The sequence below is a fragment of the Theropithecus gelada genome, chromosome 6, assembly GCF_003255815.1.
Source record: "Theropithecus gelada isolate Dixy chromosome 6, Tgel_1.0, whole genome shotgun sequence".
Taxonomy (NCBI): domain Eukaryota; kingdom Metazoa; phylum Chordata; class Mammalia; order Primates; family Cercopithecidae; genus Theropithecus; species Theropithecus gelada.
In genome coordinates this window covers 40,625,910-40,643,686 of record NC_037673.1, presented here as the reverse complement: position 1 = coordinate 40,643,686, position 17,777 = coordinate 40,625,910, and the positions used below count along the sequence as shown (strand labels likewise).

The following is a 17,777-nucleotide window of genomic DNA, read 5'->3' as shown; positions in this document are numbered from 1 at the left end:
TAAAGAATAGGTAAGAAGTGATCCTCTGGAGAAGGACACCCTGAAAGAGATAATCATGGAAATATCTGGAAAAGAGAATTCCAGACAGAGGGAAAACAGCAAGTGCAAAGCCCCTGAAGTATAGAAAGAGGGAGTAATGAGATCCAAAAGATAACCAGAGGCTGATCCAAGGGCCTTCTGAGCCTTTTTGAGGAACTTTTTTTTTGCTCTATTTGAAATCAAAAGCCAGTGGAGGGTTCTGAGAAGAGTCAGGCCACTACACATAATTATGCCAATTTTGAAATGCAAAAAGGCACCCTCATGTGTGACAACATCACTCATAATGTAGACATTACAGATTTATATTGATGTTAATGGCAATTTTCCACAGGTGGCAGTAAAGGATCCAGCAAAATCAGTACGTTATGACAATATACTTAAAGAGAGAAGTGAAATATCTTGAGGACGGGGCTTATATTCCTAGTGTGCAAATGCCTCGTCTAGGCTAACAGTGGTTCTGAGAGGAAAAACACAACAAGACTTACATTTCTGAAGGGCCACTCTGGCAGCTATGTGGAGACTTGAATGTAGACTGTTAAGAGCAAAATTAGGGAAGTCAGTTTGGAGGAAACTGCAAGACTCCAGCTATCAAATGAGGCAATTGGGACCAAGGAAGGTGGCTGTAGCAGAGACACGAGTAGTTGATCAGCAAATGACAGAGAAGCCATTTGGGGGACAGGAAGGGAACATATGTCAAATGCCTTAAAAGGTGCCCGACACATAATAGGTGCTCAAAAACATGAGCTCCCTTCTTTCCTTTGCTCCTGAATCAACATCCAACCCACTGTGAGACAAAACAGCTAATCATGAAGCTTGGACAACAGGCAAGCATTTGGAGTTACATAGAATGGTAGCCATGGCATAGTCCTTTGATCTTAGAACCATAATAACTCAGCGAATGGCTTGGATGTGCAAATATTCAAGGAAAGGAGCTCATATCTTCACAATGTCATCCGGCCACTTAATGCAAGGGGAAGACCACTGTAAATAGGAACTTTCTCATGTCTACAAACTCATAATCATTACCATTTTGCTTAGTTAATTCCCCAGATAATGATCCTGGAACTCATTCAAACACCAGCTTTTCACCTGCCCTCCCACTCCTTTTTCATTAATGCACACACACAGACATGCACACTCAAATTCACACACTGCTATCAACCAAGCATTCTGTATAGTGCTTGCACCTAGAGATATCAATTGCAAAGTTCTTCCATTTTATTGACCTTTTATGGACTGTTCTTAATATTGAAATATGGAAGAGCAAGAAGCAAGGCTCATAATAATCCATACTCCGTATGTACATTGTCCACCACCTGACTATTCAGCATGGTAATTAGTACATATTGATAGATTTTCCTGAATTCTCAAGGTTTAGGTATTATGTGGCAGATTCAAGACATGTTTCTATGATATATGAATGTATGTAAAAGGAATTTATAATGTATATATTGCTATATAAGCATTCTACATTATTTTTCCCTATGTAGTATGCTATAACTTTAGGCTTGGAGAGGAAATTGCCTCAGCAGGCTTAGGATTCAATAAATATGAAATGATAAAAAGACAACTCCATGGAAAGTTTGCTTAGTAATAAAAGGTCATGTCTATGCCCTGTTCTAGTATTTTCTCTAGTTTCTGGGGCCTCAGTCAAAACTGTTGAAAAGTTCAGTGGCTTCTAATACCCTAAAACAAACCATAACAGCATGTGGTAAGTATCTAGATATAAAATGGGGTGGTTGATTACATGAATCTTTCTGGGTGCATTTTCAGATTGTCAGTAAATTCATCCCAAATGAAGAAATTCTGATGTTCTTAGAGGAAATGCTGGATGGTCTGGAGAGCCTCAACCCCACATGCACAAAGGCCTGTGGCATATGGATGATCACTGTCCTGAAGGAGCAGGGAGCTGCTCTGGAAGATCAGGTGAACTGATAGCCAGTTTTACAACTGAGCAGAATTCTATCATTTCTAAAATGCCAAGTCAGCCACTGCCTCTGTTTGTCCACTGATGGGCGGCATGCAAAGGCTTGCACAGCCTCAAGAGGCCTCATTAGAGACCCACATTGTGTGTTTAACAACAAGGCTCATGTTGAGGTCCTGTCTCAGTTGCATCTCTTGTCTTTTAATATAAAAGCTTTTCAAACTGTCTCACTCTGGCTAGAGGAAGCATCTTTGAAACAAGGCCATTTGGATGATTGAAAACTGGGTTGTTAGAGCTGTAAGGATAAGAGTGACCATGTGGATGCCTTTGAGACAACCACCGAGGGCAGGAGTTTCTAATTTCACTGCTACTCTTCAGGCTTTTCTCCCACACCCCATAGTGTTTATTGTCTGATAACCATTGGATTGGGAAAAGTCCTCAATTCTTCTTCCCAACTGGAGAGTTAAGCAGAGTGAACAAGATTTAAATTCAGGAAGCTTGGTTAAGAGCTCCAAGTGGAGATACCTCTCTTTTCTCTTCTGAAGTCAAAAATAGAATACAAGTTATTCAAACATTAATAAGAAGGGAAAAATGGGCTGAGTGAGGTGGCTAACACCTGTAATCCCAGTACTTTAGGAGGCCAAGGCAGGTGGATCACTTGAGGACAGGAGTTTGAGACCAGCCTGAGCAACATGGAGAAACCTCGTCTCTACTAAAAATACAAAATTTAGCTAGGCATAGTGACAGGTGCCTGTAATCCCAGCTACTTGGGAGGCTGAGGCAGGAGAATCACTTGAACCAGGGAGGCACAGGTTGTAGTGAGCTGAGATTGTGCTACTGCTCTCCAGTCTGGACAACAGAGCAAGACTCTGTCTCAAAAAAAAAAAAAAGAAAAGAAAAGAAAAAGTCTTTAACTAAATGAAAGCAATTCAAAGGGAGTAAGAGAAAGAAGTTCTTGTCCCTATGGTCCAGTCAACTACTCTCAATTTAAAGACTCTCCAAAGCACAGCTTTTGTGTTAAGGGCATTGAAAATTTCCTCTGTGCTAATTGCTTTTTAATAAGTCTTTTTGAAAACATTTATTGAGTATATACTATGTGGTAGGCACTGGACAGCCAAAATTGATAAATTGATAAATGTGGAATGTCCATATATTTGAGTGTATAGCATAAAGAATTGTTCACACAGTAGGAAAAGGCTTACAATAGGGACCTAAATACTCTCCAACCATCATTGAGCTGGGAATCTGTGGTAATCATAAAGGGGGGCTATTTATAACTAAGGAGTTGTAATTCAGAGAAAATATATTTTAAATTAATGTCTAACTTAAATGTCTATCCAAAATAAGAGAAAGAAATGTCTACTAGAAGCAAAGTTACTTTAGCATAGATATATGCCTTTGTCCATGTCAAAAATCCAAATGTGTGATATCGTTCCCTACTGCCCACAGATTAACATCCAAATTCATAAAGGTGGCATTCAGTACTCTGAGATCTGGGTTCATCTTTTCTATAAAGTCATCTTCCTTTTATTACCCTTGTTCTCTCTACACTCCAGCCTGGACCATTCTCCTACACTAGGAATCTCAGCATTTTCTTATGCCCATGTTCCCATGATTTTTTTAAAAATAGATTTTTTAGAGCAATTTTAGGTTCACAGCAAAATTAAGCACAGTTCCCATCTACCCACTCCCCTTACATGCACACAGCCTCCCGACTATCAGTATCTCCCACCAGAATAGATTTGTTATGATCGGTAAACCTACAATTACACATCATTATCACCCAAAGTCCACAGTTTCATGGACTTTAGGGTTTAGGGTTCGCTCCTGGTGTTGTACAGTCATGGGTTTGACAAATGTGTAATGACATGTATCCACCAGTATAAGATCATACAGAGTGGTTGCACTGCCCTAAAAATCCTCTGTGCTCCACCTATTCTCATGTCTTTTAACTTCACATCTTTGTCTGTTTTTCTTCTTTCTGACGAGGATGCCCTTCCCCACCATCTGTCTCCACCTTGCCTTTTGAAATTGCTACAAATGCTTCAAGACCCAAACCAAATGGCCCTCCAATGTGAATCAGTTCCTCCTGGATTCTGGTTGTGTGCACCTCATGTATACCATTTGCCATAGACTGCCTTGAAGTACAGGACTTTAGGTCTGTGATTGATATTTTTTATTGGATCACTCACTCTTTTTGCAAAAGGGGTACATCTTTTTCATCTTTGGTAAATTGCAACAATGGCAAACACAGCAACTGTCATAATACACTCTTTCACAAAATGTTTCCTAAATTGAATTAGGAATAAATACCCAATTCATGAATAATCCTCCTGAGTGAGAAATAGGCCACATGTGAAATCAATTATTATTTTTAACATTATTTAGAATTCATCAACTGCCCACCCACGACAGGTACCTGTTCTGAGTCATTCACATAGAGGGAAAATGGCAACTTAATGTTTGACTTCGCTTTTTTCTCTTTAGCTATTGGAGATCTTAAGCACAATTTACCATCACATGCCAGTCCTCAGACAAAAAGAAGAAAGTTTTCAGTTCATGCTAGAAGCCATCTCCCAGATAGCCAGCTTTCACATGGAAACAGTTGTTGACAACCTTTTACAGAAGCCTCTGCCCTTTGACAGGTAGATTCTTATTGAACTGATTCCTTCTCCTAGAGAAGGCCACTCTGAAAGGCCTTGGGGAGGGATTTATGGTTTGAGAGCAAGATAGCAAACAAAGGTTGAAAATAGCTCATCTGAATAACAATTTAACAATTGGTATTTGAATCACAAATGAGGTTTTTCCAAGTGCTTTTCATATATATAAGATATATATGTATTGCATAATAATATTTTTAACCATATGCCATAGGAATAAGAGAATATTAAAAAGTGAATATCCTCCCCTTTCTGGTGGCCTAGAATGCACCTACATGAGAGGTTCCCATCTTAGTGGACTTTAACAAAGTTCTGTAACCCAAGGCTAGGTTGCTGAATTGTTATGTAAAACATCTTTCTTATCCCCAGGCATGGCAGCATGTCCATCTGCCCTTGAAATTGTGATTAGTCATAATGTGATTTTAGAGTGAGTCAGATGGAGAAGCTTAGAGCCTGAGGCGTTGTGCCTTATCTACCAATTTCCTGCTTTGCCACCCTAGGGACACAAAGACATTGTGGAAGGCGCTGGCTGAAAAGCCAGCCTCCAGTGGGAAACTCTTGCAAGCCTTAATAGACAAACTGGAGACCGAGTTAGAAGATGACATCGCCAGGGTTGAGGCAATTTCAGTGAGTTGGACAGCCTGAACCCATCACTTGCCTGAGACTGTGCCATCCTCTATGATCTATCCCCACCTGGAGCTTGGTGCTCTCACATTAATGACACCTCCTTCTCTCATACCCTAACTTTATTCAGTTTATAGTTACGGCTGTACTTTTGTCTGTGGCTGATCATTTTTAGAAGCAAATTTCTCATCAACCCCCACCCCCAAAATCTATGTATCTATATTTCTAGATTAGTCCAGAAGATATCCGAAGGACCCTTTTTTGTTGAAAAACCCCAATGCTGAAAACATTTTATTTTACTTGACTAGTATCCCCCTGGCAGTCACAGGACTAACATGGCAGTCCCTGAGTTGAGAAATTTCCAGACAATAAACCCTCCCATTTCTATGTGTTTTTACTGGTGGAGAAAACAAAGTTGAACATCAGCCCAGACAGAAGATGGTGTTGGAGGAAATGAGACTGCCTGACCAAGAGGCCCTTTCTCCTCTCAGGTGGCCTGTGCTATGTATGAAGTGATCTCAATAGGCACCTCTGTCACCGGCTTGTATTCAGAGCTGTTCACTCTCCTCCTGAAGCTGGTTAGCTGCACACTGGGCCAGAAGATGCCCACTTCTTCCTGGAGCCGCAGGCGGCATGTGATGCAGCAGGGAGAACAGCAGCAGATCCCAGACCCCTGCAGGTAAACGGCCAATCAGGAAGCATCTTCCACAGAGGTCCCAATCCCAGACTCCAGGAGCAGCATTGCAGAAGTCAGGGTCTGCCCTTTCTGTCATAACATCCATTGTCCATGAAGAAACAAGGCTCTACTGTCCCTAAGCCATGACACCATAGTTCTTCTTGAGCCAGTATCCAGTGTAGCTACACAGAATAGTCACTTAAAGAATGAGGGTCTATGCTTTCTTTCCTAGAGAAACTACTGTATTATCTTTGGTTTCTATCATTGAGATCTTCCTAGAGAGGCTGGAATCTTGTGATCTTCAAGTCCACCAGGGAAAGAAGAAAAATAAAAATAAATACCATATTTCATAAACTCTGAGACTTCAGCAATTGAAAAAAAGCATTTTTGCATACCATTGAGAAAACAGAAAAGGACTCTAAAGTAAGCAGTGAATCAATGCTTTCTTAAACTTTAAAATTTTTATTCTGTACTTATCAAAGGAACTCTTTTAGGATTATGAGGTATAAATTTTCATTTTATATCACATCATTCTGTTTCCTTGCCTTTTGCAGAACTTTTCATTCCAGTGTAAAATTATAGTGCAACGTTTTTAAAGACACTTTAAACACCATTTAGATTCAACACATGTATTAGGTTGGTGCAAAAGTAATTGCTGATTTTACTATTAAAAGTAATAGTTCCAATAATACATGTAACTTTACATAAATGATGGTAATATAAAGAGCTATACCTTAACAGGCAACAGATGTGAATGCACAGACAATAGCAACTACGTCACAAGTACTGTCTGGCCAAGAACAATTGTAACACACATCTACTGCAGGATGCATCCTGATTTTAGAGATGCTGTTTTAGAATCAGTGAAATATGGTATTTTTCACTTTTTATTCTTATGGCTTATTTTTTCTCATGGGGGGAGTGTTGACAAGATTTTGTGGCATTACTTACTGACCCACGTCATCTGAATGTCCCCAAGGATCCTAAGGCTAAAATGTGAGCATAGGGCTGCCTGTTTTTCCCTTACACAACATCCCCTAGTCCAGCGGTGGGAAAGCATTGTGAGGAGTGGGAAGGTAAACTTGGGAATTTGCAATTCCCTATAAGGGTTGACTTAGTTTTGTAACGCTGACTGTCTTCTTTAGGCTTTCAACTGCTACTCTAAGATGTTTGCAAGCCCAAGCCATGAGAGAAGGCCTTGCAAAGGAATCTGATGAGGGGGACAACTTATGGACTCTCCTCAGCAGTCCTAGTACACATCACATAGGCGTATGTTCACTGGCCAGGTAATGTGCAGACTTTCTAGAACCAGATACAAAGAAGAAAACAAAAACAAAAACAAACAAACAAACAAAAACAGAAAAAAAAAACGTGCAATACAGGCAACTTCACTGAGCATAATGATTCACTTAGGACTAATAGTCGAAGGAGGACAAACAGGGAAGAAGGAAAAGGGAGTGGGAAGAGACGGTAAGATCAGCCCCACACACACCACTCACCTCAAGAAACATGATTCAGGTGAACATCTTTAGACAAACTATACTTATTTTTTGAAAGAAATATTTAATATTCACATACCTAGAATTCTGTTGAACATTTTCTTAATCAGCCTTTCAAAAAAAAATTTTTTTTTTAATTTCATTAGGTTTTTGGGGAACAGGTCGTGTTTGATTACATGAATAAGTTCTTTAGTGATGATTTCTGAGATTTTGGTGCATCCATCACCTGAGAAGTGTACACTGTACCCAATGTGTAGTCTTTTATCCCTCACCCCACTCCTGCTCCTTCCCCCAAACCCCCAAAGTCCAATGTATCATTCTTATGTCTTTGCATCCTAATAGCTTAGCTCCCACATATGAGACAGAACATACAACGTTTGCTTTTCCATTCCTGAGTTACTTCACATAGAATAATAGTCTCCAGTTCCATCTGGGTTGCTGTGAATGCCATTATTTCACTCCTTTTTATGGCTGAGTAGTATTTCATGGTGTGTGTGTGTGTGTGTGTGTGTGTGTGTATCACATTTTCTTTATCCACTCATTGATTAATGGGCATTTGGGCTGGTTTTATATTTTTGTAATTGCAAATTGTGCTGCTGTAAACATGCGTGTGCAAGTATCTTTTTTGTATAATGACTTCTTTTCCTCTGCGTAGATATGCCTAGTAGTGGGATTGCTAGATCAACCGGTAGATCTACTTTTAGTTCTTTAAGAAGCTCCACTGTTCCATAGTGGTTGTACTAGTTTGCATTCCCACCAACAGTGAAAAAGTGTTCTCTTTTCATGGCATCCATGCCAACATCTTTTTTTTTAATATTTTTTTTATTATGGCCATTCTTACAGGAGTGAGGTGGTATCGCATTGTGGTTTTGATTTGCATTTCCCTGATCATTAGTGATGTTAAGCATTTTTCCATAAGTTTGTTGGCCATTTGTATATCTTCTTTTGAGAATTATCTATTCATGTCCTTAGACTGCTTTTTGATGGAATTTCAAACTACATTTAAATTGGACAGTTGGATAGGTCATTTTAAAATTTAAGCCCTGGTGGGCTTTCATCAAGCGTCTCTTTTTTTTTTTTTTTTTTTTTGAGACAAGAGTCTTGCTCTTCGCCCAGGCTGGAGTGTGCAGTGGGGCAATCTCGGCTGACTGCAACCTCTGCCTCCCAGGTTCAAACAATTCTCCTGCCTCAGCCTCCTGAGTAGCTGGGACTACAGGCGCCCACCACCATTTCTGGCTAATCTTTTGTATTTTAGTAGAGACATGGTTTCACCGTGTTGCCCAGGCTGGTCTCGAACTTCTGAGCTCAGGCAATCCACCTGCCTCAGCCTCCCAAAGTGCTAGGATTACAGGCATGAGCCACCACCCCCAGCCAAGCATTCCTTTTTAGACAAATTACTTGCCTGATGAACAAATAGACTAAGCTTTCCTCCGTTGTTTAGAAAAATAAGTCTCTGCTAAAACGTGCATTTTCTAGGAGCATGGCAGTGTGGCAACACGGAGTCATACTGGACATCATGGAACAGCTGCTCTCATCTCTCACTTCCTCCTCGGAGAACTACCGGATAACCGGCACCGCTTTCTTCTCTGAGGCAAGGGAGAGCAGCCCTCAGAGCACACTCACTGGGTCCCCTTGGGGTATTTCTCTTAGGGTCTGGAGCCCAGTGTGCACTGGAACCAGGGAAGAGAGACTTCAAAGTGTGGGGCTTTAATAGAGGAGAGACCAGCTACTGCCAGAGATATGGTACCTAAGCAGGGGGTGAAAGAGGAAAAATAAACCACCTCACCCACCTCCTGCCCTCTAGTTTGCACAAGACAGAGAAAGGGGGACAATAAATCTGTGAGGGATGAAACAAAGCATTGTAGCACTGATGCTTCAAATTCTGGCCTAAAGACTATTCCAGCCAATCCAGAGAAGGAAAACTATCAATCATTCCTGTTTTCCCTGCCCCGTTTTCCATTGAGACTAGACATCTCTTATGCAGGTAACCGGGTTCACAGCACCACGTAAGCCTGACCTGTGCGCTGCTCAAATCTAGAGCTCAGCCTCAGCAAGACTTGCTGGTTCCCCAGAGGGCTTCCTCCTCTGCTCCACAAGCAGTGGGGTCCTCTCTTTAATTGTACTTATGACGTCTTTGGCACTCTCCTGAAGTGGGGGGCCACACCCTTAACTAAAGGGGAGGAGTGTGTTGGTTTCAGCTCATGAAGGAGCCAATCCTTTGGAAGCATGGGAATCTGCGAGATGTGCTGATCTTGATGGATCAAAGTGCCTGGGACTCCAACGCCACCCTGAGGCAGATGGCCATCCGAGGGCTCGGCAACACAGCATCTGGGGCTCCTCACAAGGTAAAAGGCGTTCTAAGGGGAAATGGTTCACTTAAGTAGAGTTTTGAAATAATTACTTCCTAACCCACACCTAGTAGTTGCATAAAAATTAATTGGAAATCCAGATACATTGCTGAAGTAGTAGTTCTTGGGTTGAAGTACATGTGACCCTGACAAAATTTCAGTCCTCTTGTCTGAGGACTCCTTCCCTATTCCAGATGCGCACAGAACAATTTTGAAGATTAAGAGGTCTTATTTCAAAATAGGTGAAGAAACATAAGCAGTTAATGCTAGAATCTATCATCAGAGGCCTGTATCACCTGGCTCGCACCGAAGTCGTCTGTGAAAGCTTGAAGGCTCTAAAAAAAATCCTGAATCTGCTCACAGACCGAGATGTGAGCTTCTACTTCAAGGAAATAGTGCTGCAAACAAGGACCTTCTTTGAAGATGTAAGTGAGCCTGTTTAGGAATCTTCCCTCCCCAGAAGTTAAGGAACAGAAAAAGGTTTAGGTAGTGTTCACAGAAGACATTGTCGGTGTCCCACCCATGTTCCTTGACCTGCCCCAGACAAGTCACCTGCACAATCTCCATACAAGCTGATGGCTTCCTGTGTCTCTCTGCCTGAGGGTGCTCTGTGGCTTGGCAGTCATGATTGGTCTAAGCTGAGTGAGCCAGAATTGTTGGGGGAAGAAATGCCCTGGGAAGGACCCTCAAACAATAAGAAACAAGAGTTTGTAGATAAATTTCCCGGCTTCCTCACGCCTCAGAAAGATTGAGCTCCACTTGTTCATAACAGTAGCACACTCATTAATACTTCCTTTCTTGGCTTTCCTCCCTTCCCTATCTCATTCCCACTCCCCAACATGCTTCCTGGGCTCACCTCCCAAATAAATTACTTGCACCTAAGTCCTCATCTCAAGTATGACAGTACTCAAAGAGAAACTAGGACCTGAATAAAGACAATGTTGCTTCTAACACTATCTTTCCACTTCCAACATTCAGAGACTCATTTTATCTAGGCGTCAGTAAGCTGCAGTCCATGGACCAAATCCCACCCACAGCCTCTTCTTGTAAATAAAATTTTATTGGAACACAGCCATACTCATTGATTACTTATTGTCTATTGCTGCCTTTACACTCCACTAACAGGGTTGATTGGCTGTTACAGAGACCTTAGGATCCACAGAGTTTAAACTATTTACTGTCTGGCCTTTTAGAGAAAAAGTTTGCCTGCTCCATAATCCCAATTTCAAAAAAAGATCAGTGAGCAGTCCTAGGCAGAGGGTAATTTTCCCTTATGCCTTCCAGGAAGCCCATTTTAGTATTTATTTTTGGTTATTCATTGCCATCGATGTAAAAATATTTTTAACCCAAACCTATTATTTTGTAATCTAAATCTGCTTCCTCATGTGCTATTGTCAAAGGAGATGGAAAACTGCTAGTTGCCTTCTCTAGTGCATTCTTCATAAACATTAAGGCTTTATTCGATTACCTAGTTACCTTACCGTCTGCAGACTTGAGAAGTCTTCATTTCCCTCATTATTCATCATAAACCTAATTTTTCTGCTCATTAAATATTTTGCAAGCCTGTGACTGAGTTGGACCTCTAAATGAGGCTCAAGAAGTACTGAATAGAATCTAAGGAAATATTACCTCTCAAATCCAACCTTTTCCTATTTCTTTGCTCCATTTTTTTAAAATTTTGCCCTTTCTTCCTGATCTTGGCATGCTAACTATATGAACCTCTAGATTTTAGTCTGTAATATATGCCCGCAGCATTCTTCAGTTTTGTATTTTTGTGGTTTTTCTTGCGTATGTGCTAGCCTAAACCTGGCCTTTGAAAATATCTTTCTGCTTGTTTCCAACTATTTCCTCCAATTAACCAATATCACTTTTAGGCCAGGCATGGTGGCTCATGCCTGTAATCCCAGCACTTTGGGAGGCTGAGGCTGATGGATCACTTAAGGTCAGGAGTTTGAGACCAGCCTGGCTAACATGGTGAAACCCCACCTCTAGTAAAAATACAAAAATTAGCCAGGTGTGCTGGTGCGTGCCTGTAATCCCAGCTACTCAGGAGACTGAGACAGGAGAATCGCTTGAACACAGGAGGCAGAGGTTGCAGTGAGCCAAGATCATGCCACTGCACTCCAGCCTGGGCAACAAGAGTGAAACTCTGTCTCCAAAAAAAACAAACAACAACAACAACAACAAAAAAAAAACAACAGCAACTTTTAATTATCTTGTCCTCAAAAATGCTTACTGGGGTAAAAATAACAATGATATTCTTTTTCTTCATTGCACAGGGCTGAAGTCACTCCTTCAGAACCCCAGCTGTTAAGTTTCCTGGATTGTTGTTGATCTGATAATCATTCTTTTAGATCTGAGCCTCCAGTAAATCACAAGTCCACTTAACAATTTCGTGGTCAAGATAATATTTCTCAGTGTCATCAGAGAAGGATAAAATGTGCTAAAGTCTTACTGGTTGTTAGCTCAGACCTTGCTCATCTCTAATAGGTGTCAACTCCATCATGTTTGCATAAAAGTAAAATTGGACAAAACTTTGGCTCTTATTTGTTCTCCAGTAATGCCATCTTTACATAAGTATATTTAACTCTATGATCTATTGCCCCAATATTTTTCTGTAGATTAAGCATAGCTCTCTATAATCTCCAAGTTTCCTTTCTTTGGTTCTTTCAATATTTAACTACTTTATTAGACTTTTCAAAACATGGTGACACTTGAATGAAATGATAGAACGGAAAATGTGGCTGCTGCCACATGCTCCATTCCCTTCTTGCTACTATTCCCTACCCTGTCACCCTGAGCAATCGCTTTACCCTCTGTGACTCAATGTTCTCAAGCAAACATGAGGACATTGGACTAGACGTTCTCTAATATTTCTCCCAGTACCCAAAACCCTTTTGCCACTTTTTCTTTCAGATTTTTCATCATCCCAATTGGTCGATTGTTCCTGGACCTATCATTAGCTCATTGATTTTGCAAAATTCAAACTTTTTTAACAAGATGCTTCTCTACTTTTCTAGTACCTTGTTTTTGGTTAGCTTTCTCTTTCTAAAGAGATATCTTTTAAAAATATATCCTGACCTTATTCCTAATAAATCTAAAGAACGTGTTTCTACTTTCATTTTCATTATACAAGGTCACATCTGAGCTTTTCCGGCCTTTGCCCAACAAACCATCATTTTTTTAGAAGATCTATATTAACTTTATTGTGGATCTAAATAATATTCTGCTATTCAGGACTGCTTTTTCTTTAATCCCTCTTTGTTCATATGGGTATTTTAAACTGGTTTTCTGGGCCTAAAAGTAAAAAATCTTCCATGAAATTCATCTCGCTTCGTTTCTTCCCTGTCGGAACTCTGAAACATAACTCTAACGAGATAACAGGAGGCCATCTTCCTCCACCACCTTTCTCTTGTTTTCTTTTTTCTTTCTTTTTTTTTTTTTTTTTTGGACACAGAGTCCCGCTCCTTCACCACTGGAATTCAGTGGCATGATCTTGGCTCCCTGCAGCCTCCTCCTCTCAGATCAATGCAATTCTTGTGCCTCAGCCTACCAAGTAGCTGTGACTACAGGCACACACCACCAGGACTGGCTAATTTATATATTTTTAGTAGAGACAAAGTTTCACCATTTTGGCCAGGCTGGTCTCAAACTCCTGACCTCAAGTGATCCACCCGCATCAGCCTCCCAAAGTGCTGGGATTACAGGCATGAGCCACTGCACCTGGCCTCTCTTGGTTTCCTAAAATCATTGCTTGCCATCCTAGACAAAAAAAAAAAAAGAAAGTTCCATAACTTCACATACTCAAGAGTAGAGCTAGGCACTTCTGTGTTTAACCTCTCTAAGAACCAAGGCCCAAATTCCCAAACTGCCTGTAATCCCTTTAGAAAATATTTGATGTCATGGAGAACAGTACTAGGCCTTGGACAATTAAGATTAGAGACCTCATAATTCTAAGCTAGTAGCGCAACCAAACTAAGTAAAATACACAACTGGCAGAAGCCCTCCCTGGCTTTGTCTATGAGTACCCCTGTGTATCATTCCTGTGGTCATGCTCACACTTCCCCACTGGCTACTCAAAGACAGAAATCAACTCTCTGGCATCACATAAACCCCAGACCCAGGGTTTTTTTAAACTCATGTAGTGTGGAGAGAAAGCTTCAGGGAAAGAAAGCGAGTTCTTGGAACATTTAGAGGCTGTAACTATGATGGACCAGTGCCTGGGTTCCAGCCTTCTTTTGCTGAAGTGGGAAGGGTGGGATTAGAGCTGACAGTGTGCTGGCAGGGAATGGCATCTGAGAGGAGGATATTCACCACAACATGTATTCGTCACCACAGGAGCAGGATGATGTGAGATTGACTGCCATCTTCTTATTTGAGGACCTGGCATCCCTAACAGGAAGAAGGTGGAAGATTTTTTTTGCTGAAGAAATAAAAAAGAGCCTGATCTCATTCCTTCTGCACCTTTGGGATCCCAACCCCAAGATTGGAGTTGTAAGTGCCCTCCACAGACACCTGCACCTCCTGCTCTCCCCATGGCTGAGAAGCACCAATAAACCTGGTCTAGCTGCACCAGAAGCCAGATCTAAAGTGCCAGATCTAAAGTCACCCCTTAGAACTGAATCTGAAAACCTCTTCTCCAATTCTAGGTTCTTCTTGCCATCTCTTCCCGAGTTTACTCTTCCATCCTTGAAACTGGGAAGGTGCCAGCAATGACTATAAAGCCATTCACACCACTGACTTTTACTGCTTCTTTCTCAGTACTGTTCAGCATTTTTTCCCTTCTGGAAGGAGATCCTAATGTTCTGGACTGTGATGCAGAAAACTCTGTTTTCCAGGCTTGCCGTGATGTCTTGATGGTCTGCATTCCCTTTTTGGGCCTCCAGGAACTCTACGGGGTATTAGACCATCTCCTTGATCAGGATCTACCAAGGGTCAGGGATTTCTATAGGCAATTCTGTGTGAAACTGGTGAGTGTCCAATAGATGCCGCCTCCAAAACAGGCAGGACAAGGGTCTAGACAAATCCTAGAAGGGCAAACAATGTAGCAAGGAATATCTGGCCAGAGCCAGAACTGCCTTGGAAGGATGGCAGTGATCCTTGGTATCCTGCCACAGGACCCTCTGCTCCATTCCCAAGTCCTGACTGGGATGTGTTCTCCTCGGTTCCTAAAATTCATATCAGTTGATTAATCCCTTAAACTCTGATGCCTTCCTGATTAAATGTAGATCAAAATACGCATAAGACAATTTTCAGTCAATTAATTTATGGCTGTATGAGTGCTCACTGGCCTTTACAGATCCATTCTGAGGACCTATAGGATGCTGAATGTCACAAAGGTTCACTTTCCAGTTGCTCTCTTTGTAATTCACATCTCTTCTAGGCCAAGAAAAACCAGGAAATTCTGTGGATCCTCCACACACACTCCTTCACCTTCTTCACTAGCAGCTGGGAGGTGATCAGGAGTGCAGCTGTCAAACTCACAGGTGAGTACACACCCCCATTTCCTACCCAGATATGTCTGCTCTTTCCATCTGGTTTTGCTTTGACCAGAAGCTGTCCAGTATAAACACTAGTATGACCAATATAACCTTTTTTATTAAATCTCAGGAAGGGCTTTTATCTTACATCTTGTAACATCCTCCCGCAAAGAAACCTGCTTCCTTTTGCAGTGAAAACTCATGACCACTCCTGACTCACCTACACTAATTCTCCTCCCATCTGAGCCCTTCATGCTCCTTCTGGCTCCAAGTTCTGCTCCTTCTTTTCCCCAAATCTTTGCTCCCAGCTGCTGCTCTTACATAAATATTTTTCTTCACCTCATCTCATAAGATAACCCACACTCAACATCCAAAGCTCAGTTCAAGCTGAGAGCTTTGGTAACATGATACAAGTGGGAAGTATGTTCATGTGGGGGCCAGCAACCCCTGGCTCTGCCATGTGATTCTGGAAATTGACTTAACTTTATGTTACCTCTCTGTCTGATGTATAAAATAAAACATAAGTAAGTCTCTAAAGATCCTTCTATCATGAAATTCTAAGTCTTACTTTGAAGCCTGTTCCAACTAATTCAGCCAAGAGACTACAGGCCCACTCCCTTCACCACCTTTAAGACCAAATTAAAAATATGAGGGTTCCTTCTTGACACATATATATGATCCCCCCAACTATATTATACATTTTTTGAAGACAGAGATTCTATCTTACACACACTTGAAATCCCAACAACAACTAGCCTCCTCAGAAGATCATTCTGTGAACTCTGCCAAATATTCTGGATAAGTGACTACTTGCAGGCATGGCACTCTGGACCCAATAGAAGTCACCCTGACATCATTTTAGGGGGTGCAAAGGCAGTCATATACTTTGCTCATTCACCAGCCTACCATTTACCTTCTCACCAGGTGCAGAGTCTAACCTGATCTACTTTTCATGGCTTCTTCCTCTATAATGAAATCAGTAACATTGTCTCTTATTAACTTTAGATGCCATTATTCTCAATTTGACCAGCCAATATGTGGAGTTACTAGACAGAGAACAACTGATCACACGTGAGTACCAACCTGGTTTCTTCCCAGCATATTGTTACATTCTTAGGAAAAGAGAAAATGTTGCTACTCTAAGTTCCACGTGAGCCCAGAACTTGAAATCTTAGCACCAGTTATTGTATCTGATGCTCTATAGACACTAGAATTTCTCCAGGGTATAAAGCAACCTCCAGCTCCAGCTCTTTGCAGGCATCAGAAACACCAATAGACTACAACTTTCCAATTGCCTAAACCTACTGATCACAAGGTGAGGGCTTCTCTTCCCTTATTTCAATGTTAAAAGCAGTTCTTGTAGTTCCACATTCTACCTTTTAGGATAAAATTCGAGCATGAGGACCTGAGCCCCACTTGGATCTGACCCTCAGTGCTAAAAAGTTGGGCCTTGGCTTGGTTTGCCCTTCTTGCTGGGCTCTGACTCTCCTCATGTGCTTATTTGCTATTCTTGCCATTTCAGGGCTCCAAGCACTTCGTCGAGATCCATGTATTAGTGTCCAGAGAGCAGCTGAGGCTGCTTTGCAGACCCTCCTGAGAAGGTGTAAAGAGACAAGCATTCCTCTGTAAGCCATCAAGAAATAAACTGCTGGCTTTTCCTATATCTGACTCCTGTCTTCATCCTATTACCTCACAAACTTGCAGCATTTTGAGGAAAGAGATGCTGCCTAGGATGGGGATATTGAAGTGGTGGTATATTTCTTCCTCTAGACACATGCTCACGTATGTTTATTGCGGCACTATTCACAATAGCAAAGACTTGGAATCAACCCAAATGTCCATCAGTGACAGACTGGATTAAGAAAATGTGGCACATATACACCATGGAATACTATGCAGCCATAAAAAAGGATGAGTTTGTGTCCTTTGTAGGGACATGGATGCAGCTGGAAACCATCATTCTCAGCAAACTATCACAAGAACAGAAAACCAAACACCGCATGTTCTCACTCATAGGTGGGAACTGAACAATGAGATCACTTGGACTCAAGAAGGGGAACATCACACACCAGGGCCTATCATGGGGAGGGGGGAGGGGGGAGAGATTGCATTGGGAGTTATACCTGATGTAAATGACGAGTTGATGGGTGCTGACGAGTTGATGGGTGCAGCACACCAACATGGCACAAGTATACATATGTAACAAACCTGCACGTTATGCACATGTACCCTAGAACTTAAGGTATAATAATAATAATAATAATAATAATAATAAAAGAATCTCCTTGGTGGCTTCCATTAGCAAAAAGCAAATCCCACAAGTTCACTTCAGGAATAACCTGTGATTTGGATAGTGATAGCCACATGGCTTTGCCTAAGATAGCCCTCTATCTTGAGAAAGTAAGTCCCAGCAGATATCAAAAAGTGGCAGAACTTGACCCACACAATTCTGCTGCCACTAAAAAGAGGTCCACTGTTATTTTCCACATGTAGCCCTTTCCTCTCAGATCTTTGTCAGCTTTGAATT

At 41.4% G+C, this 17,777-nt stretch overlaps 1 protein-coding gene across 1 annotated transcript in view; it reads left to right on the top strand.

Annotated features, from left to right (window-relative positions):
• MROH2B (maestro heat like repeat family member 2B) overlaps positions 1-16,911 on the top strand; it is a 74,283-nt gene extending 57,372 nt beyond the window's left edge. Inside the window, exons 30-42 of the mRNA XM_025387450.1 lie at positions 1,813-1,965; positions 4,451-4,608; positions 5,124-5,250; positions 5,739-5,926; positions 7,069-7,209; positions 8,899-9,013; positions 9,621-9,767; positions 10,013-10,195; positions 14,109-14,264; positions 14,609-14,740; positions 15,154-15,256; positions 16,256-16,321; positions 16,773-16,911. Of these exons, the coding sequence (XP_025243235.1) occupies positions 1,813-1,965; positions 4,451-4,608; positions 5,124-5,250; positions 5,739-5,926; positions 7,069-7,209; positions 8,899-9,013; positions 9,621-9,767; positions 10,013-10,195; positions 14,109-14,264; positions 14,609-14,740; positions 15,154-15,256; positions 16,256-16,321; positions 16,773-16,879 (1,776 nt within the window). The 3' untranslated portion in view covers positions 16,880-16,911. The remainder of the gene's footprint in view (positions 1-1,812; positions 1,966-4,450; positions 4,609-5,123; positions 5,251-5,738; positions 5,927-7,068; positions 7,210-8,898; positions 9,014-9,620; positions 9,768-10,012; positions 10,196-14,108; positions 14,265-14,608; positions 14,741-15,153; positions 15,257-16,255; positions 16,322-16,772) is intronic.
• Positions 16,912-17,777: the final 866 nt, after the last annotated feature.